The following is a 21,752-nucleotide window of genomic DNA, read 5'->3' as shown; positions in this document are numbered from 1 at the left end:
GTCAACATGACCCCACATGCTGGGATTTCTAGTTTTCAGTTTGTTTGTTTTAAAGACACTCCCCACCCCTCCAAAAAATCCCTGTTAGAATATGTGTAACAGCAGCTCCTGTTGCCCCAGACGGCCTGCCCCCAAGTTAATGATACAAGGGATTTACGGCTGTGGCGCAGTCTGATTGGCTTCCTGGCCATCAGGCCAGCCAGGCTAATAGCAGGCAGTAGTTGCATTAATGCAGGGCCTGTGGGGGTGGGGCAGACCTGGCCCTGGGCTCCCACTGCCATCTGCTCCTCCAGGGCTGGCAACACTGAGAGGATGCTGGGCCGCTTCCCGCTCACCCTGGTGCTGCTCAGCGCCTCCCTGGGCCTGGTGAGTGAGTCCTGGGCATGGCCAGTCACTCCGCACTGCCCCAGCTGTTTGGCGGGGTCTGGGGAGTGCGGGGAGGGCAGGGGACCCTTATACAGAACAGCTGCTGGAGGCCTCCTGGAGCCACCCAGGGAACTGGGCTGGGCTGGCATCGTCTCTTCCAAAAACAGGGTGATTGTGCCAGTCTGGGACAGCTTCAAGGATGGGCAGGGAATGGGCAGGCTCCGATCCACCCCCAGGGCAGGGACTGGCTGGCTCAGGGGGGGCAGGGGAGGGAACACGGGGCCTTTCCCCTCTAGGGGGCACTGGCCCCTATCCGGCCAACGCTTTCAGTGTCCAAAGGTCTGATGGAGTTTAGGGGTCCCTACGCAGGGGTCTGAGCCCATAGTCCGTGGGCAGGGGGTGATCACAGCTCCGCTGGCCGAAGATGCCTGCCTCTGCCCCCAGTGGGGATCTCTCCAACCGCAATGGCGAGGGTGCTGTGCGGAGGGGCAGCTCAGCTGGCTGCCCCTGCTCCGTGGTTAAGGGGTGCCCAGTTTCTGGGCTGGTGGGACTGGCATTGTCCCCAGCACTGGGTGGGACTCACGCTGGCATTGGCGAGGATGTTTGTGGGCAGGTGCATTCATGTGTGTGTGTGGGGGGGTGCATTCATAGAATGCTAGGACTGGAAGGGACCCCGAGAGGTCATCTAGTCCAGTCCCCTGCCTCATGGCAGGACTAAGTATTATCTAGACCATCCCTGACAGGTGTTTGTCTAACCTGCTCCTAAAAATCTCCAGTGATGGAGACTCCACAACCTCCCTGGGCAATTTATTCAAGCACTCAACCACCCTGACAGTTAGGAACTTTTGCCTAATGTCCAACCTAAACTGCCCTTGCTGCAATTTAAGCCCATTGCTGCTTGTCCTGTCCTCAGAGGTTAAGAAAAACAAATTTTCTCCCTCCTCCTTGAAACAACCTTTCATGTAACTGAAAACTGTTATCATGTCACCGCTCAGTCTTCTCTTCTCCAGACTAAACAAACCCAATTTTGTCAATCTTCCCTCATAGGTCATGTTTTCTAGACCTTTAATCATTTTTGTTGCTCTTCTCTGGACTTTCTCTAATTTGTCCACATCTTTCCTGGAATGTGGCACCCAGAACTGACACAATGCTCCAGTTGAGACCTAGTCAGCGTGGAGTAGAGCGGAAGAATTACTTCTTGTGTCTTGCTTACAACATTCCTGCTAATCCAGCCCAGAATGATGTTCACTTTTTTTGCAGCAGCGTTACACTGTTGACTCATATTTAGCTTGTGATCCACACTGACCCCCAGATCCCTTTCCACAGGACTCCTTCCTAGGCAGTCATTGCCCATTTTGTGTGTGTGCAACTGATTGTTCCTTCCTAAGTGGAGCACTTCACATTTGTCCTTATTTCATTTCATCCTAGTTACTTCAGACCATTTCTCCAGTTTGTCCAGATCATTTTGAATTTTAATCCTATCCTCCAAAGCACTTGCAACCCCGCCCAGCTTGGTATAGTCTGCAAACTTTATAAGTGTACTCTCTATGCCATTATCTAAATCATTGATGAAGATATTGAACAGAACCGGACCCAGATCCAATCCCCGTGGGACCCCACTGGTTATGCCCTTCCAGCCGGACTGTGAACCACTAACTACTCTCCGGGAACGGTTTTCCAACCAGTTATGCTCCCACCTTATAGTAGCACCATCTAGGCTGCATTTCCCTAGTTTGTTTATGAGAAGGCCATGTGAGATAATATCAAAAGCCTTACTAAAGTCAAAATATACCATGTCTACCACTTCCCCCATATCCACAAGGCTTGTTACCCTGACAAAGAAAGCTATCAGGTTGGTTTGACGTGATTTGTTCTTGGCAAATTCATGCTGACTGTTACTTATCACCTCATTATCGTCTAGATATTTAAAAATTGATTGTTTAATTATTTGCTCCATTATCTTTCTGGGTACAGAAGTTAAGCTGACTGGTCTGTAATTCCCCAGGTTCTCCTTGTTTCCTTTTTTATAGATTGACACTATATTTGCCCTTTTCCAGTCCTCTGAAATCTCTCCTGCCTTCCATGAGTTTTCAAAGATAATCACTAATGGCTCAGATATCTCCTCAGGCAGCTCCTTGAGTATTCTAGGATGCATTTAATCAGGCCCTGATGGCTTGAAGACAAATAATTTTTAACTTGTTCTTTCCCTGTTTTAGCCTCTTATCCTACGTCATTTTCACTGGCATTCACTGTGCTAGACGTCCAATCACCACCAATCTTCTTGGTGAAAACCGAAACAAAGAAGTCATTAAGCACCTTGCCAGGGCCAGCTCCTAGCTCCCACCGAATCCTGCCGGAGGTCCAGGGCTGGGCACAGTGGGGCTGCTGCCAGTTTGATTGGTTGGCTCGGGCACCCGACAGTTTTCCAAACTCAAACTCGCTTGATCTGGAAAATTCCCCATTTTAAAGTTCAGAAAGATGTTGGGTCAAAAAACAATCTTGAGGGGGTTGAAAAGAATTCAGAGGCAGTTTGGAAATAGGGGGCGCTGGGAGCAGCTGGCCAGGCGGTGTGAAAGCTCTCAGCAGGGTGGGAGGGCAAGGCAGGTGCAGGGCCTGGTGCTGAGCTCATGCTGGGGGGGATCACAGTGTTGGGAGTTGGGGTGAGGAGGATGGTCTCATTAGGTTGGGGGTTGTGCGGTTGGGGGTCAGTCGCACTCTAGGAGGGGTCATGTGGTGCTGTCAAGGCACTGGGTCAGAGTCACACGTTGGGGGTCAGGGTGGGGGGGTCGGTCTCCCACTGGGAGGGTTTCTGGGTTGGGGGTCGGGGTGCAGGTGGTTGGCTCACACTGGGGGTGTCCCCGAGTTGGGGGTTGGGGTGCAGGTGGTTGGCTCACACTGGGGGTGTCCCCGAGTTGGGGGTCGAGTGCAGGTGGTTGGCTCACACTGGGGGTGCCCCCAGGTTGGGGGTTGTGTCGTAAGGGTCAGTCTTGCACTGGGGTGTCCCTGGGTTGTGGGGCTGGAGGCTTAGGGTGGGTCCCATCCCCAGTGACTCCCAGCTCCCCAGCCGTGCTGCTGGTAACCCGTCTCCTTTCTCTCCTGTGGGGACAGGCTACAGCGGCACTGACAGGAATCCACCAAGCCGGGTACTGCTCCTTCTACGGCGCGAGTGCGGAACCCCGAGATCAACGTGAGCCTGCTGTGGTCGCCGGTGCCCTGCCTCTCCAACACACCGGCCCGGCTGCTCAGAGACGCCACCCTCAGCAAGCTGAAGGAGGTGTGCCCCCAGCTGTACACGGGCGAGAACACCACGTACGCCTGCTGCTCCTACAAACAGCTGGTGGCCCTGCAGCTCAGCCTGGCCATCTCCCAGGCCGTCCTGACCCGCTGCCCCGCCTGCTCCGAGAACTTTGCCAACATCTACTGCCAAAACATCTGCAGCCCCAACCAGAGCCTCTTCACCAACGTCACTCGCTTCTTCAACCGCACCATCCTGGGCACGCGCCAGGTGGGCGTGCTGGAGTACCAGTGCTTCTACAACCAGAGCTTCGCTGACCAGTCCTACGACTCCTGCAAGGGCGTCCGGATCCCTGCCACTGGTGGCTACGCCATCGCTGCCATGTGCGGCAAGTACGGTGCCACCCTGTGCACCAGCCAGCGCTGGCTGGACTTCCAGGGGGACAGCAGCAACGGGCTGGCCCCTCTGGATATCGACTTCCAGCTGGTGCCTGCCAATGGTGCCGTTGGGGAGGGCATCGTGCCGCTCAATGGCAAGACTTGGCGCTGCGGCGAGGCCGTCAGTGCCGACGGGGAGCCGTGCTCCTGCCTGGACTGTGCTGAGTCCTGCCCACAGATCCCCGCCCCCACGCCCCAGCCCCCGCCCTTCAAGGTGGGCAGCCTAGACGGGGTCTTGTTTGTGTGCTGTCTGCTCTTCTGCCTGCTGACCGTGCTCTTCGGGGCCTTCCTGGTGTGGCGCTGCATCTCCAGATCCAGGCAGGCCAGCGGCAAGGGGCGGCAGCGCCAGAGGGACCGGATGACATGCTCGGAGAGGCTCAGCCAGGCCACCCACCGCGTCCTGGGGGAGATGTTCAGGAGATGGGGCACCATGGTGGCTTCCCACCCAGTCTCGGTCATCTTGGTTTCAGCCGTGGTGGTGATAGGACTCTCCTGCGGGATGGTCTTTATCCAGCTCACCACCGACCCCGTGGAGCTCTGGTCCTCGCCCGACAGCCAGGCCCGGCAGGAGAAGGACTTCTACGACCAGAACTTCGGGCCCTTCTTCAGGACCAACCAGGTGATCCTCACTGCCAAGGGCCTCCCCAGCTACACCTACGACTCCCTCCTCCTAGGCAAGAAGAACTTCAGTGGGATCCTCTCCATGGCTGTCCTGCTGGACCTGCTGGAGCTGCAGACGCGGCTGCAGGAGATCGAGGTCTGGTCGGAGAAGGATGGCAGGAATGTGACGCTCAAGGACGTCTGCTACGCGCCCCTGAACCCGAACAACACCAGCGCCACCGACTGCTGTGTCAACAGCCTGGCGCAGTACTTCCAGAACAACCGCACCCGCCTGGAGATGACGGCCAGCCAGACGCAGGGGGGCCAGACGGGCATGGTGGACTGGAAAGACCACTTCCTCTACTGCGTCAAGTAAGTGCCAGGCCCTGGTGTGGGAGAACAGGGGGTGTGCACACTTCCCACACAGCTCTGCCAATGCCCCTCATTCCCAACCTGCAGCCCCCCGCTAGCCCAGCCCTGGGCTCCCCCCACAGCTCTCCCCTTTGGCTCAGGAGGTAGGAGTCAACACAGAAGGTCGTGGTTCCATACCTGCTAATGGTCTGTAGAGACTTGGACTTGACTGATGCCCCTTTATTCCATGTCCCCCCCAGCCTCCTATCTGTGGCCTTTTCCTTCTGGAGCAGGACTGATCGCTTTCCACTCTGCTTCTCTCGTGCGTTTCCAAGCCCTCCTTGGTCCGCCCCGTCCCCTGTCGGCCTCGGGATTCCGGCCCAGCTCCTGCCTCGTTCCCTGGCTCAGCTCTTCCCTCCACACATGTTCTACCACCTCTGTTTTCACCCAGCATTTCCTGGCCCATCACTTTCCTTTTCATCCTCCCCCCCCCGGGTTCTGCGTTTGGGAGCTTTGCTGGCCGTCTGTTAGTGTGGATTTGTCCTAGGCAGCTGGGCCCAGCACTTGGCATTTGGTTTGGGTTGCAAATCATGTCTGGCTTCGTTATTCTGGCTTTAATGTCTCTGTCTGGCCGCCTCTTGTGCTTACAGCGCTGCCGAGTTCGGCAAAGTGTCAGACGCCACAGTCAATCCAGTGACAGTTCAGTGTCGGCTCTTCGGTGCCTCTCTCCTTTCCCAGTCCATCCCCGGCCGGGAGGAAGCTCCCTGACATCCTAGTGTCACGGATCCCCAGGACCGGGGCCATGGCCCCAGCTGTGGCACAGTCTCTGGGAGGCCCCCTTCAGCGAGCCAGACCCCCGGCGGTCTCGCTGTTCCACCAGGACAAGCCCTGCAGCTTCACCACATCCTTAGGCTGTCAGCCCCCGAGCTTCCCACCGTGAGCTCCGCTCAGTGAGTCCCACCCAGGCAGCCCCTGAGGGAGACTGGGATGATCTCGGGGAGCAGCACACGCCCCTCCACCAGCCTCTGCAGGGACACCCAGTCAGCGTGGGAACTCGGCTGGACACAGCACAGGGAGGCCTTTGGTAGCCCAGAGAAAAGAAAGATCCAGCCCTGTCCATCCTGGTTAGCCCAGAGCCCTCAGCCCCATCCCTCTGACCTCCCTTTGTCTCAGGTCAGGTGCCCCAACTGCTTCCCACAGCCCACTTTGAGCTCCCTGAGCTGCAGCTCAGCCCCTGGGAGAGGCGGGCAGTGCTGCTCTCTGGGGCTCCATGCCCGGGCAATCGGATTTGCGTGCTCTTCTCCAGAGCTCCACTGATGTGGGATCGAAGGCCCCAGACAGCTAGGAGCCATTCACACCTGTGTCGTAGCCTGCCAGAGAGCACACAGCCCTTCCTCTCACAGCATACAGGGGAAACTGAGGCACACATAGGCTTCATAAAAATACTACCAAAAATTCCCACTTGTCTGATGCTGGGAGTCACCTGGACTGGCTTAGTCAATCCCCTCCCCCGTGGGGACCATACCGGGGGCCGTCAGGCCGGCATTTGCTGCCAGGCTGGTCCAGGTGCTGCTCTCCTTGCTGTTGTGCTCAGGCACCGAGCACTAGGTCCTGAGACTGGCATTGCCGTGGCATCTGGTTTCCATGGGGACATGGTTACTTCCCAAGCCAATAGCCACATCACAAATGCCCAGTGTGGCTGGGCACTTGCGGGGAGAGAGTCCAGCAGTGCCACTGCCTGTCGCCCCCTGGTGCCCACCCAGAGGAAAGGCATGTAATGGCACCAGGTCCCCAGGGAGCATGGCGGTGTTCCAGGGCGCTCGAGCCAGTCATCTGGGGGAGGGAGCAATGGGGCCTGGACGAGGGCGGCCTGGGACTGGTGGTGCACACTGGGCTAGCGCTGGTGGGGGACACCGGCCTGGCAATGGCAGTGGGGGTAGCTGGACCGATGTTGGGGACAAGGGGGTTATCATGGGTGCACCCTGGCTTTTAAACAGCCCCGGGGACCCCTTCAGCTTGCCAGCCCCCCAGGGGTCCCCCTCTTCCTTCTGGGTGGGCCATGGCATCCCAGCCCTCCTGCATCGCACCCGGAGCTCTGCCCGGGAGCACGGCCGAGCCAGCCGGGTGTGCAGGGACCCCCGGCAGCCTGTCCCAGCAGAGCAGGGTTTATTGGTCAGCTGGGCGCAGACCAGCACAGAGACGTGGTGCTGGCCAAGCCGGTGCCCCCCAGCCACGTGGCCAAGGGCGCCTGCCAGGCTCTGCCTCGCTGCCCCATTGCCTGTCTCCGAAGCCGGATATGTATCCCCAGCCCAGGCCCCCTCGGGCTTTGTTCTCCAGCTGCCTCTGCTCAGCATCCCTGGTGAGAGCTGGGGGAACCCACCCCTTGCCCCCTCCAGCCCTGGGCCTGTTACACACCGCTCCCTGCCTGGATTTCCCATAGACCTGGGTCAGCCTTGGCCACTCCCACCTCCTCGGCTCCTGCCCAGCCCCAAGGGCAGACAACTCTTTCGCCCCCATGGGGTTGCCATGAAAAGTACGGGGGAAACTGAGTCACAGGTAGGCATCACAAAAATACTACCAAAAATTCCCACTTCCTTACAGGGTGGCTCTAGGGGGCTCCTTGCTGGGATGTGTGCTGGGAGGCTCTGGATCTACACTGGGGGTCTCTCCCTGGAGGGCCGTGGGGGACGGGCAGTGGCTCAGCCCTGGGGTGGGGAGCTCCCTGTGGGGCAGTAGCTCTGCCATGCTGGGCGCGCCCTGCAGAAAGGCTGGAGATGGGGGTGGTTAGAGGCTGCCGACCTTCCTCTCCTGATGCCCCTGCCATGCCCACTGCCAGCTCCTGCCCTGTCACTGGCTTCCTCCCTCTCTGATCTCTCCACCCTTCAGCTTCGCAGTTCCCCTCCCCACCCTGCGGTCTGCCTCCAGCCCCCCTTCTCTCTGCCGCCACCCTGGGTCCGTCCCTAAGGGGAGCTCCTGGCACAGGCTGCAGCTCGCAGAGCGCTGTGCGTGGGCACAGTGCCGCAGAGCCAATGGGACCGTGGCACCAGGAGGACCAGGGCACAGGGGCCCCGCAGCGCCCCCGGCAGGCATTCTGCCCTCACTCACTCCTTCTGCCTCCCCAGCTCGCCTCTCTCCTTCAAGGACATCACCAACCTGCAGCTGAGCTGCATGGCCGACTACGGCGCGCCCGTCTTCCCCTTCCTGGCTGTGGGTGGCTACACAGGTAAGGGGCACCAGCGCCAGGCGGGTACCCAGCCCCACGGCTTCACAGGCAGCGACCGCCCTCCTCCTCCACCGGCTCACAGCTCCGTCGGGGAGGGGGGCACAAGGGAAGCATGTGGTGAGTCGGCCTGGTGGGTGTTGGGCACAGTGCCCCAGCAGCCTGGCACCGCGGCCGGGGCACAGTGACAGAGGAGCTGAAAGGTGGATAACGAGGCAGCTCTGGGGATGTTTGCAGGGAGCTTCTCCCCAGCGTGAGGGGCAGCCGGTGCCCAGTGGTATTTGTTGGGCATGTACCACATGAGTGGTGCCAGCTGGCACGACTGGCAAAGCACAGCGGGGCTTGCCAGCGCAGGAGAGGCGATGGGCAGGGTGGAGAGAACCAAGCGGGACCTAGTGAGAGAAGACCAGCGGCGGGTGTCCGATGCGCCGAAGAAGGTGTGAGGCAAAGAGAGGAGCAGCAGTGTCCGAGCGGGGCAGGTCTGAGCAGTGGCAGTGCCAGCCGCTGAGGGGCCAAGGTCCAGACAGAGATGGGCTGCAGAAAGAATGGGCAGGAGAGGGCTGAGCCCCGAGGGCACCCTGTTCGAGGGCTGGATCATGGGGTAGCTGGTGGTGGGGCTGACATGGGGGGCAGCAGGGAGCCGTGGAGCTGCTTGCCTGCATCTGGCCTGGTGGGACCGAGCGGGGATTGTGCCCGTCAAGCCAGGGTGACTCCAGGTCTGCTCTGAAGTATCGGCCCTGCGGGGCTCCCGGCATCTGGGTGAGAAGCCCCCAGCCCTGGCACATGACTTAGCTGGTTCAGGCCAGTGGGGGCGCTATGCTCCTGGGGGTGCTGTCTGGAAGAAGAGACAGGAACTGAGGCCCTGGCTGCTTGGGGCCATTCGAGATCCCAGGACCCTGTGCTAAGGATCCTGGCTAGTGCTCCAGGGACTCCAGCCTGCCTCCCTGACCTCCCTCCACCCTGTGGCAGTATCAGCTGTGTACAGAACTGTCACGGCCTGTCCTAAACGGTCAGCAGGCGTTGCGGTGTGGGGTTAGCCAGCTACCGCGTTGCAGCCCAGAGGTGGCTGCCTGTCAGTGATGGTGGAAGGCTCCATGCCACTCCCGCACTGATCCTGGGGACTGGTATTCGGGAAGTGGCCCTCGATCCTGAGCTGGAAGGTGCCCGGGAGGGGCGGGGTGGCAAAGTCTGGATATTTACGATCTCCCTTATCAGACCCGCTCCCTTCCTGTGGACTGGGTGCTGCCTTGGGCGGGGGCAGGAGGCTGGCTGCCAGGGGCTGGCGGGAAGAGGGAGATGTCTGTGCCTGCTGGCTCTCAATGCCCTCCCCGCACCAGGTGAAGATTATTCGGAGGCCCAGGCACTGATCCTCACCTTCTCGCTGAACAACTACCTGCGCAGCGACCCGCGCTACGCCTGGGTGCTGCTGTGGGAGCAGCGCTTCCTGCAGGTGGTGGGGGAGTTCCAGCGGACCCACGCTCACACCTACACCGTCGCCTACATGGCTGAGGTACTGGGGCCATCACAGAGACCCGGCTGGGGGCCAGCCCTGCACGATGGGGGCTCAAAGAACTCTCTTATGGCTCATGGCTGTTCAGCCCCCATTGCTCTCTGGAGCCGGGACCCCCAACACTGCACAGCCTGGAGCAGCCCCCAGCTCGGAGTGACTCCCGCCATCCTGTCACCCCCTCTCCTTGCCCCATTAAAGGCCAACGATGAGCCTCTGCTGCTGGCACAGTGGGCAAGCTCTGGTTTGGGGGCATATGGGTGGGAGACGGTGACAGACACGGGGCATTTCCTGATGCCAGACTGGGGCTGGGAGGAGAGGGGGGACAGCAGGAAGGGATGGGGGAGGGACAGCCACAATCAGGGCAAGGGCAAATAGAGGGCACAGCCCAGCCCTCTAGCCCCATAGGAGGCCCCTGGGCACAGCTCTTGGCTCCAGCAGGCACAGTTCCAGCCAGTGGCAGCGGGAAGCAGGCGCTGCCCCTGCCCCATGTGGCACTGCCTGTGTCTAACCCCCGGCCCCCGCAGCGCTCCCTGGAGGACGAGATTAACCGCACCACGGCCGAGGACATCCCCATCTTTGCCATCAGCTACCTGGTGATCTTCCTCTACATCGCGCTGGCCCTGGGCGAGTACTCCAGCTGCAGGCGCATCCTGGTACGGGGGCAGCGGGGCTGGCGGGAGGCTATGGGGCTTGCTTTGGGAAGCAGGGGACTGGGGTGGGGGCAGTGCCTGTCTGCTGGCCTGTCTCATGCCAGTCTCTAGTAGCCAAGCAGCCCTTCGCCCACCCCTCGCTGGCACCCCCTGGGGCTGAGTGGGCCCTGGAGAGGGGGCTGCCCTCTCCCTGCAGAGAGGGGGGCTGGGGCTGCCTGTTGAGGACCCTCAGTCTCTAGAGCCGGTTGGGTCCTTTGCCCAGCTTGGAACAGACTCAACCAGCCGCCACAGAACGACCAGGTCCAGTGCGTGTACCCTGCACCTCTGCAGAGCCCCGGCTCGCCCGCCCCACAGCCCAGCGCCCCCTGGCTTTGCCACCCACAACCTCAGCCCCATAGCCTGCCCTGAGCGCCAGGGGAGAGCGCCACCCACTAACCCCACAACCGGCCCCTGGCACTGCCATGCACAGCCCCAGGCCCATAGCCTGCCCATAGCCTGGCCGAGCCCCACAGCCCGCTCCCCGCAACCCCTAGAAGGTCTCTGTAGCATCTCCCCCAGGCTCTCCATCAGTCCCAAGAGGCCCCACCCCCCGCGGGTGCCAGCCGCCCTGAATCACCGCGCTGCCCCCTGCAGGTGGACTCCAAGGTGACGCTGGGCCTGGGCGGGATCCTGGTGGTGCTGGGCGCCGTGTTCTCCTCCATGGGCTTCTATGCCTACGTGGGGCTGCCCTCCTCCCTCGTCATCATCGAGGTGGTTCCCTTCCTCGTGCTGGCTGTGGGCGCTGACAACATCTTCATCTTTGTGCTGGAGTACCAGGTGAGCCAGGGCACCCAGGCCCCCCCCAACACCCAGCTCAGCCCCCCCCCGGAGTACCCAGCCCCCCAGAACACCCAGCCCAGCCCCCCCGGAGTACCCAGGCCCCCCGAACACCCAGCCCAGCCTCCCTGGAGTACCCAGCCCCCCCAGAATGCCCAGCCCCCCACAGAATCCCTTCTATCCCCCACACCCCAGTGCCCCCTCCTGGCACATCCTACTGGGCAGCATCCCATTGGCTCCTGGGGCCCGCTGGGGAACATCCCATAGGTCATGGGCTGGGGTGTCCCACTGGGGCCCGGCTGAGGGGGCTGGGGTCAGGGTCTGACACTCATGAACGTGGGGGTCAGATATCAGAGGGGTAGCCGTGTTAGTCTGGTTCTGTAGAAGCAGCAAAGAATCCTGTGGCACCTTATAGACTAACAGACGTTTTGCAGCATGAGCTTTTGTGGGTGAATGCCCACTTCTTCAGATGCAAGTGGGGGTCAGAGGGGCCCTTCCCACAGCAGCAAGGGTGTGGGGAATCAACCCTGTCTGGCTGTGGGAGCAAGTGATGAAAGGAAGAAAACCAGGCTGGTCCACTAGCAGGACATGGCGGAGGGGCAATAGGCAAGGCGTGTGCCCCATCCAGGGCAGGGCAGGTAGGGGGCAGCAGGCTGGGTCTGGGTGCCCCTGGCAGGGCAATTGAGGGGCAGGTGGCCAGTTGGGGGTACCCCGGCAGGGTGGGGCAGTTGGGGGGCAGCTGGCCAGGTGGGGTGCCCCTGGCAGGCAGGGGGCCGGGTGGGGCTGCCCCCAGCGGAGCCAGGCAGTTTGGGGGCAGCAGGCTGAGTGGGGGGGGCAGCACAACAGTGGGGGGGCTGGGGGGCCCCACAGGGCGAGGCAGTTGGGGGGCAGGCGGCCAGGTGGGGGTGCCCCAGCAGGGCAAGGCAGTTGGGGGGCAGCAGGCTGGGTGGAGATGGCCCTGGCAGGGCAATGGGAGGGCAGGGGGCCAGGTGGGGGTGCCCCCGGCAGGGTGGGGCAGTTGGGGGGCATCGCCCAGCCCCTCCTCTCACCCTGGTGGGTGCTTTGCAGAGGTCGGTGCGGGAGCCGGGCGAGCGGCGCGAGCAGCACATCGGGCGGGTGCTGGGCACCGTGGCACCCAGCATGCTCCTGTGCAGCTTCTCCGAGGCCACCTGCTTCTTCCTGGGTGAGTGCCGGTGGCGCAGGACAAGGGGGCCTGAGCTGGGAGAGGGCTGGGCCCAGGTATGGGGCACCTGGGGGTGCCCAGCACCATGGCTGCTTGTGCCCTTCCTGGCATGCCGCCAGACCATGGCTGGGGCGTCGGGTCCCACGCTCGGGAAATGCCACTGTGGGCAGGGTAGCTCCAGGTGCACACAGCACCCCTCCCCCACACTCTCGAGCTGGCACAAGGACCCCCCGCCACTCACGAGCTCTCGTGTCCACAGGCTCCCTGACACGGATGCCAGCGGTTCGCACCTTTGCTCTCAATGCCGCCCTGGCTGTGCTCTTTGACTTCCTGCTCCAGATGTCCATGTTCGTGGCGCTGGTCTCCCTCGACGCTCGCAGGCAGGAGGTGAGAGGTGCCCGCCAGGGGGCATGGGGCTGGGGGGCAGGAGGGGAGGGGCACCTGCCGGGGGGGGGGGGGCCCAGGGACGGAGGGGGTGGGGCCATTCCCCAGCTGCACCAAGCAGGTAGATTTGACGCTCCCTTTGCCCCCAGGCTGCCCGCCTCGACCTCTGCTGCTGCCACCGCCTGAGCAAGGCGGGGTGCCCGGCGCGGAGTGAGGGGCTGCTGCGCCCTTTCATGCGGCGCATCTACACCCCCGTGCTGCTGAACCGTGCCGTCAGGGCCCTGGTGGTGAGTGGGGGCGGGGGAGAGGGAAAGGGAGGGGGCCCAGGTGCCAGGATAGGGAAGGGGCAGGGAGGGTGTTGGGTCCAAGGTTAGGGGAGGGGGCCCGGGTGCCAGGGCGGGAGTGGGGCAGGTAGGGTGTTGGGTCTAAGGTTGGGGGAGGGGGCCCAGGTGCCAGGGTGGGGGATCCTCTACGCAAGCAGGGTTGGGCCCTTGTGCTGGGGCTGGGGTGCTCTGCAGCAGGGAGGGGAGGGGGCTGAGGTGGGGGAGGGGCGGTAGAGCTGTCCTCACAACGGTGCCCCCCTACCCCCCAGATGCTGCTTTTCCTGTTCATGTTCTGTGCTGGGATCTACCTGGCGCTGCAGGTGCCCGTGGGGCTGGACCAGGAGCTGGCGATGCCCAAGGTAAGAACCCCCCTCCCCCCACACGCGCCCAGTGTCTGCCCGGGCTGCGCGGCTCTCACAGGGCGCCCGGAGTCTGGGCTGCCTGCAGGCTCCGTCCAGGCGCTGCCTGGCCCTGATGCCCCTTGGCCGTTGGGCAGTCGCCCCACCGCGGCCATGTTGGCAGCTTCCCAGGAGCCCCAACAGGGCAGCTTGGTCCTGCTGTGCCCAGGCCTTTCTGCCGCCCCATCACCAGGGTATCTGGGCACCTCCCCATCGTGCCCTTGGCGCCTGGGTGGGTTCCAGCCGTGCGTGGCTCGCTCTCCCCTGGGGGCGTTGCCCTGGGCTGGGCTCCAAGGAGGCTGGCTGGAGGCGGGCGCCCGGTGGGTTGGGCGGGGGCTAGGGAGGTGTGGGGTGCCCCATAGCCCTGAGGTTGCTCCATCTCCTGCTCAAAGACACCAGGTTGCCCTGGGGCAGGAGGTTCCTGGGGCTGCAGCCCCACTGGGAGCTCTGGCCTGGCATCTCTGGGTGGCCCAGGCTGGGGGCACCTGGGAGGGCAGGCCACGTCTTGGCACCGCCATCTGTTCTGTGGTGCCAGTGGAGGGGGCCGACACGCTAGTCACGGCTCGTGCCCAAGTCGGTGCCAGCGCGAGGTGGGGAGTTGATGGCGGATAAGGCCATGGCTGGGTGGGGCACAGTCTCCGAGCCAACCTAGCTACCCCCCCGCCCCCGGGTGGCAGGGGCAGGGAGCTGGCATGACGGGTCCTGTGGTGTCTCCTTAGGACTCCTACATGGTGCAATACTTCCAGTACCTGAACCAATACTTCATGGTGGGCCTGCCCACCTACTTCGTCACCACCGGCGGTTACAACTTCTCCACCGGGCCCGGCATGAATGGCGTCTGCTCCAGCGCCGGCTGCGACAACAACTCCCTGACCCAGAAGATCCAGTATGCCACAAGCTTCCCCAACGTGTGAGTGCCCCTGGGGCCGGGAGAGGGGCGCCCAGCCGTGGGGCCACACACAGCTCTGCGAGGCCTTCGCTCCGACCCACAGCCCCTGCCCCCCGGCTCTGCGGGGCCCTTGCTCCGACCCACAGCCCCTGCCCCCTGGCTCTGCGGGGCCTTCACTCCAACCCACAGCCCCTATCCCCTGGCTCTGTGGGGCCCTTCGCTCTGCCCTGACACCCCTGCCCCTCAAGCTCTGCCAGGGCCCTCGCTCTGACCTGCCACCCCTGCCCTTCCAGTTCTGCCAGGACCCCTTGGTCTGTCCCGATGCCCCTGCCCCGCAGTTCTGCTGGTGCCCCTCACTCCCGAACTGCAGGCCATCGCTCCCAAGCCCTGGGTGTCTTCTGGGCGCCCCGCTGTGTTGATTTGCTGTTTGGACAAAGACGGGCACCTCTAATGGTCACTTGGGACCTAAGTCATTATCTGAGCCCGGGTTCCCCAGCCCACACAGCGCCTCCTGCCCAGCTCTGTCCCTAGCCTGACCCGGGTGGGCCCGTGGTGCCCTACAGCCAGGCCTGCAACCCCCTGCCAGGCCCCCTCCATGCTGCGTCCCAGCAGGCAGGGCTCCTCACTGCCCAGAGTCTAACAGTCCACCCCCTGCTCCTCTTGCAGATCCTACCTGGCCATCCCTGCCTCGTCCTGGGTTGATGACTTCATTGACTGGCTCCACCCGCTGTCGAGATGCTGCCGCATCAGCTCCAACGACAGCCAGTTCTGCCCGTCCACCGACAGTAGGTCTCGCCCGTAGGGCTGGGGGGGTTAACCTGACAGTGCTGCCCAGAGCTGGGCACAGAAAGGGCTCCCACGGCTGGTGTGGCACTGTGAGCCCCCAACCAAAGGGGCAGGTGGTCACTGCAGTGAGAGGGGTCAGAGATGGGCTGGGGGCCCCCTGTGGGGCAGGGCAAGGCAGGGACCCTGCAGTCTGGGGAGGGGGAGGGCTGGAGAAGAGGGCTCACCCCTCAGCGAGACAGGACCACACCTCGGACAGAAGGGCTCTGCGCGCCCCAATGGCGTCTGGCTGCCACTGCTGAATGCCGCGGCCAGGCGATTCCAATACCAGGGGCCGGCCAGAACCCCAGGGGTTTAGGGCAAGGCGGAAAAGCCGGATTTCCCCTCAGATCGGCGTGAGCTCCTGATGGGGGCAGGCTGGGGCAGCGAGCTCGCTGGTAGGGTCAGTGGGGTCTGGCCAGCACCTCACCCACACTGGAAAGCTGGTTTCAGCCGAAAGTGACTGCCAGCGCTTGCCAGACTCAGTTCTGATCAGTGTGTGTTTGGGGGGTGGGAGTGAGAGGCAAAGGGGTGTGGGGGGAGGAGTCTGGCCGTAGTGGGATGGCAAAGGGCACGGCTGGGTGCACAGCTCATCCTGCAAAAAGAACAGGAGTACTTGTGGCACCTTAGAGATTAACAAATTTATTTGAGCATAAGCTTTCGTGGGCTACAGCTCACTTCATCAGACGCAAGCAATAAAGGGCACAATCCGCCGGTTTTCAATCCAGCGGAGCCTGTGGAACTCCCAGCCACTAGATCTCCAAGACCAAGAGCTGAGCAGAGCCCTGCATTGATCTGGGCAGCAAAAGCAGTTGGAGCTCCCTGGGGGGATAAAGCAGCAGCAGGGATCTGAGCCCTCCCATCCCTGACCATGAGCTGGCCCCGGCCTGACGGGGTCTGGGAGAAACAGCTCCAGGGGGCCGGTGATTCCAGAATAGCCATGGGATGGGGGCTCTGGCACATCCCTGGGACTGGCCCTGTGGGAGAGGAGACAGGTCCGGGCAGAGCCAGGTCTGATCCGTCCTGGGAATTCCTCTGGGTAAGCAGAGCCCCCCATGCCCCCTCGCCCCAGGATTCATGCCCTGCGGCCCCCTCACCGTGCCAGCCTCTTGCCCCACAGCAACTGCCAGCTGCCCGCTCAACTGCATGAGGGACCTGAGTGAGGTCATTCGCCCCTCCGTGGAGCAGTTCAACCGCTTCCTGCCCTGGTTTCTGCATGACATGCCCAACCTCAACTGCCCCAAAGGGTAGGTGCTGGCAGGGGCAGGGCCTGGCGCTGGGGCAGCAGCGGGGGAGGGTCCAGGCACGGGGCAGTCCTTGGGGGCTGTAAACATGCCCTGCGGGCACAGGGGCTGGGACTCGGGTGCAGCACATCCCCCACACAGCGCCCCCTGCTGGTGAGACATACACACATGCACACAGCGCCCCCTGCTGGTGAGAGGTGAGACATACACACATGCAGCGCCCCCTGCTGGTGAGGGAGTCCGAAAGACAGCGCCCCCTGCTGGCCAGAGGTGTCTCTCTCACACACACACAGTATCTGACTGTCCCAGGGGCCTGCGGCTCACCAGGCCCTCAGCTGTGCCCGTGGCTGTGCTGGGTGGGCGAGGCACAGGCTCCTGGCAGGACCCAGGGGCGCTGGCCATGAGCGCTGGCCTGACCTGCGGGGAAATGTTTCCAACTGACCCCTCCCCCTCCCAGTTTGCCATTCTAGGGGCGTTCTGCCCTGGGAAGCCACCACCTCGGGGCGGGGGAGTCCCCTGCCCTTTCTCGTACCAGCTAGCCGCACCTCCCCAGCCACCCCTCTGTCGCCAGCCTGACTAGCAGTGCAGGACACACGTACCCTGGCTGATGGGGATGGACTCAGAGCCCCATGCCAGCACCCTGGGGCCCAGCATTGCCTCACATGGGGACCCCACATCTGCCCCGTTGGGGACCTCTTCAGGCACTCCCTGCCCCATAGCGGGCAGCTCAGACTGTCGGCAGACTCAGGTGGGGGGAGGGCTTCCCATGGAGCGGGGGGGTTCACCCTGCCCCTTCCCGCTCTCACCCACCCCTCTCCTGTCCCCGCCAGTGGGCTGGGAGCCTACGACACCGCTGTGAAGCTGGGCCCAGACGGCGAGATCCAGGGTAAGTGCCAGCCATGCTAGGGACACCCACACAAGGGACAGGGGAGACCCCCACTGCAGTGAGATGAGCGGGGAGGGCCTGGCCCCCAGGGGAGGGGGGAATGGCACACCGCACTCTGCCCCCTGCGGGCGCCAGGACCGCACTGCCGTCCCACACCGCACAGCGCTGGGGGTCCGGCCCCATTGCCTGTCGCATGCTGGGGAAAGAGTGGGCATAAAGGGGCCCTGTGGGACCACACTGGAGGCAGGATCCAAGCATTGTGGGTGGTGGGGAGGGGAGGAGGGTACTGGGAGGGCATAGTGGGGGAGGGGGTCCCAGGATATGGGGGAGGGGAGCACTGGAAGGGGTGGGAGTCCCAGGGGAGCTCTCCAAGCCAGGGGGCAGTGGTCTTACCCCCCATCTCCCCAGCCTCGCGGTTCATGGCCTACCACACGCCCCTCACTAACTCCCAGGAGTACACGGCCGCGCTGCGGGCGGCACGGGCGCTGGCGACCAACATCACCAACTCCATGCGGCGGGTGCCGGGCACCGACCCCAACTTCCGGGTCTTCCCTTATACGTGAGGGGTCAGATGGCACGGAGGGGTCAGGGGGCGTCTGGGGTTCCTGGGGTCGGGGGGGCACTCTGGGGGGTGTTTCCCATAAGGATGTCACTGCCTTGTCCCATGAGGAGAAGGGGGAGGGGATGCCCATTGGGTTCCCTGTGGGGGGCAGCCTGGTTGAGCCCATGTCTGGAGGGATTGGGGCTGAGGCCAGTCCAGTGGGAGCAGGGACAGAGGGGCAGCACATGGGGCCCATGTCCCTGAGGCAGGGAGGGGATGGTCCTGGGGGCCCGTCTAGGGGCCCATGTCCCAGGCACATGGGGGTGGGTCCAGGGGGGGGCTGTGGAAGGGACCTGTGTTCCAGGGGAAGGCAGGGGAGGGTCCCGGGGGCACAGGTGGGGGTCGCAAGGGCAGCCTGGGGGGCCATGGCCCAGGCACAGGGGAATGGGTCCCGGGGCCATCCCAGGTGGAGGCGGGGAGGGCTGTCCAAGGGCCTGTGTCCCAGGAGGGAGGTGGGGAAGGTCGGGGGGTGGGGCTGTCCAGGGGCCCGTGTCCCAGGGGGGAGGCAGGGGAGGTCCTGGGGGCGGGGGGCTGTCCACAGGCCCATGTCCCAGGGGTGAGGCAGGGAGGGTCCTGGGGGGGGGGGGCGCGTTGCGGTCTCACACTGTGCCCGGCCCCCAGGGTCACCTACGTGTTCTACGAGCAGTACCTCACCATCGTCAATGAAGGGCTCTTCAACCTGGCGCTCTGCCTGGTGCCCACCTTCGCCGTCTGCTGCGTGCTGTTGGGTATGGACCTGCGCTCGGGCCTCATCAACCTGCTCACCATCATCATGATCCTGGTGGACACCGTGGGTGCCATGACGCTCTGGGACATCAGCTACAATGCCATCTCCCTCATCAATCTGGTGACGGTGCGTGCTGGCCCCGGGCACCCAGCTCTGGGTACCCAGTACCCAGCCTCCAGCCCCCGGTACCCAGCACCCAGCCCTGGGCACCCAGCACCCAGCCCTTGACACCCAGCCCCAGGCACCCAGCCTCCGGCACTGGCACCTAGACCTGGGCCCCCAACTCCCAGCCCCAGCCGCCCAGAACCCGTACCCAACCTCCAGCCCCAGGTGCCTGCTTCCCAGCATCCCCCAATCCTGCCCCAGGCTGCCATTCACAGATGCCCACAGGACCCAGTCAAGGCAGGGGAGGGCATGGCTGTGATGCTCCGAAGCCCATTGCATGCTGGGATAGGACTTTGTGGGTAGGTGGGTCCTTGATTCAGTGCTGCATGGAGAACCCGTTATCCGGCAGGCCCAGTGACCCCTCGCTGCCCTCTGCCACTGTGTCCCACGGGGTGGGGTCTCTGATCCCAGGCATGGGGTTTGGGTGCTGTGGGCAGACGGTGCAGGTGCTGGGGACCACAGAGTGCTGCGGGGGCACTTTGAGCCTGCCCCAGCTCCGCTAACTGCCCTGCACTCCTTGTAGGCCGTGGGCATCTCGGTGGAGTTCGTGTCCCACCTGACCCGGGCCTTTGCCGTCAGCACCCAGCCCACTCGGCTGGAGAGGGCCAAGGAGGCCACCATCAACATGGGCAGCGCGGTGAGTGGGGGGCTGCAGGGCAAGGTGGGGGGGGTCAGGGGCCAGTCAGCCCCAGGCAGGGAGGGACAGTGTGGGGGTGGCCGGGGCCATCTCTGACCAACCCCATTCCCTGCAGGTCTTCGCGGGCGTGGCCATGACCAACCTGCCGGGCATCGTGGTGCTGGCATTCGCCAAGGCCCAGCTCATCCAGATCTTCTTCTTCCGCCTGAACCTGCTTATCACGCTGCTGGGCCTGCTGCACGGCCTGGTCTTCCTGCCTGTGCTGCTCAGCTACTTCGGTGCCTGACACCTGCGTCCCGGCCACCCGTGCTCCCTGCCTCCCTGAGCGCCTGCCAGTGCTGCCCGCCTGCCCCAGCGCCCGCCCATGCTGCCCGCCTCCCCAGCGCCCACCCCACTGCCTTGCACTGCCTGCCCCAGCGCCCGCCCCACTACCCTGCACTGCCCACCTCCCCCAGTGTCCACTCTGGCTGCCCACCTCCCCCAGCGCCCGCCCCACTACCCTGCACTGCCCGCTTCCCCCAGCACCCGCCCCCCGGCCGCCCACACTGCCCCCCCCCGCACCCCGACACTGCTCACGTATCCCCCCCAGTGCCCCCCGCACCCTTCGCTGCCCCCATCCCATCTCCTCCAGCATCCAAGTCACCCCTCGCTGCTTGCCCACCCTTCCAGTGCCCCTGCCTGCCCACCAGCCCCCGGCTTCCCCCAGCACCCCTTGCCCCTGTCCCTTCAGGCTCTGCCAGTATGCTTTGCTGCCCGGCTCCCCTCACTGCCCCCCGCCACCCCCCGCCATGCTCCCCCAGCTCCATCTCTGAGGGGAGCCGCCCCCCAGCCCCAACCTCCTCCCCAGGGACCCCCTCATGTAGCCCCATGGAGGAGCAACTCTTCAGGAACGCAGTCCGACACCCAGGGATCCTGCCCCAGAGGTGGGAGCTGGGGGGTAGGGGACAGGGCATGGGAGCACCATGGTTGGCAGGGGGCGGGGGGGAGCTGCCTGTTATGCCCCTAGCCATGGCGCCCGCCATCCCACCTGGCTCTAACCTGCCCCTCCTGTACCCTAGGGCCCAGCCCCAGCCCTGCTGCAGCCCTGGCCGAGGCCCCGCAGCCGGAGCCGGAGAAGAAGAGCCCTGAGGGTAGTCTGACCACGAGGAACCCCAGCTTCCAGGACAAGGAAGAGCAGAGCAAGGGCCGGGGGTCCGGAGACCCTCCCATGGCCTCCCACCGCCTCTGAGGGGCAGAGCCAGGGGGCACCGAGCTGCTGCTACTGCCGGGGGGTCACTCCTCTCTGACTCAGTGCAGGTCGGGGGGTTCCGCTGCTGGACAGCCCCCCCTTTGCATCTTCAAATCTCCTCCCCCACTGCCTTGGAGGGCCCCCACGCACTCAGTGCCAGCCCCAGGGCAGAGCCCAGGGGTGCTGTGCTGCAGGGAGTGAGCTGGGGTTCCCCACCTCCAGCACTGACCTCGACGTCCTAGCTCGGCACTAGGGGGCGCTGTCTCCTCACACTCAGTGCTGCCCCAGCAAGACACCCCGTCACTCGGGCCCCTAGGGGGGCGCATGCACTTTCCTTGCCCAGCGAGTTGTCAGCCCCTAGGACCGGCCGAGCTAGGGGGGCCTGCATCTCTCTGATCCCCGGAAGTCTGGGGGCTCTGATTTGCTGTGTTTAATTCCAGGCAGATTCTGGCCCTGGGGCCGGGTGGAATCCGCCTCTCAGTGTTTACATAACAATTTACTACCTGAATTATATTTAAACCTTGTTCTCACCCTTCTACCTTTGTCTGCATTTAACCTTGCAAACAGGAAACCCCGGTGTGGGGTTTCACCGTCTCCACCCCACACTGGTGCAGGCTGCTGCACAGCAGCTGCGCTCCACCCCAGAGGCAGCTGCATTTCAGTGCAAAGGATTCCTGCCTCTGCTAAGCACTTCGGGATGAAATTGTTTCATTGACTCTTGAGCCAGAAGGGCCCCTGTTCAGCACAGGCCAGTAATTTTCACCCAGTTACCCAGTCTAAACCCAGACCAGGAGAGACTGAGGGGCTGTAATGATGCTGCCCTTGGTGGGACCCAACCGAGAGTACCAATTCAGGACAGATTGCTCAGAGCAGGGCAGTCACAGCCCCAGGCTGGGGTTCCTTTGTACACCAAGGCAAACCAAACCAGCCAGACAGAGAAGACTTTGGTCTTACCCCACTGGCTAACCACAAGTCACACAAGCAATTCCCTTAGACACTCCAGTTTCCCAGTATCACCACCAGTGCCACTCGTCCTGGGGATGAATGGTTATGAAAACCAACACCCCAATAAAAGAAAAA

General features: G+C 63.3%; 1 protein-coding gene across 1 annotated transcript; it reads left to right on the top strand.

Annotated features, from left to right (window-relative positions):
- The first annotated feature begins 255 nt into the window (after nt 1-255).
- On the top strand, nt 256-21,197 carry LOC120399665 (NPC1-like intracellular cholesterol transporter 1). The gene is given in 20 exon segments (XM_039528131.1): nt 256-366; nt 3,475-3,533; nt 3,535-5,010; nt 8,112-8,212; nt 9,547-9,719; nt 10,244-10,372; nt 11,003-11,185; nt 12,254-12,368; nt 12,628-12,755; nt 12,902-13,039; nt 13,345-13,434; nt 14,193-14,383; nt 15,029-15,147; nt 16,305-16,431; nt 17,259-17,314; nt 17,723-17,873; nt 18,537-18,768; nt 19,331-19,444; nt 19,560-19,722; nt 20,503-21,197. Coding segments are annotated over 20 exon segments (3,969 nt in total). The 5' UTR covers nt 256-312; the 3' UTR covers nt 20,673-21,197.
- Nucleotides 21,198-21,752: the final 555 nt, after the last annotated feature.

The sequence above is a fragment of the Mauremys reevesii genome, linkage group 2 (assembly GCF_016161935.1).
Source record: "Mauremys reevesii isolate NIE-2019 linkage group 2, ASM1616193v1, whole genome shotgun sequence".
In the NCBI taxonomy this organism is placed as follows: Eukaryota; Metazoa; Chordata; order Testudines; family Geoemydidae; genus Mauremys; species Mauremys reevesii.
This window is presented reverse-complemented; position numbering and strand designations above follow the sequence as displayed.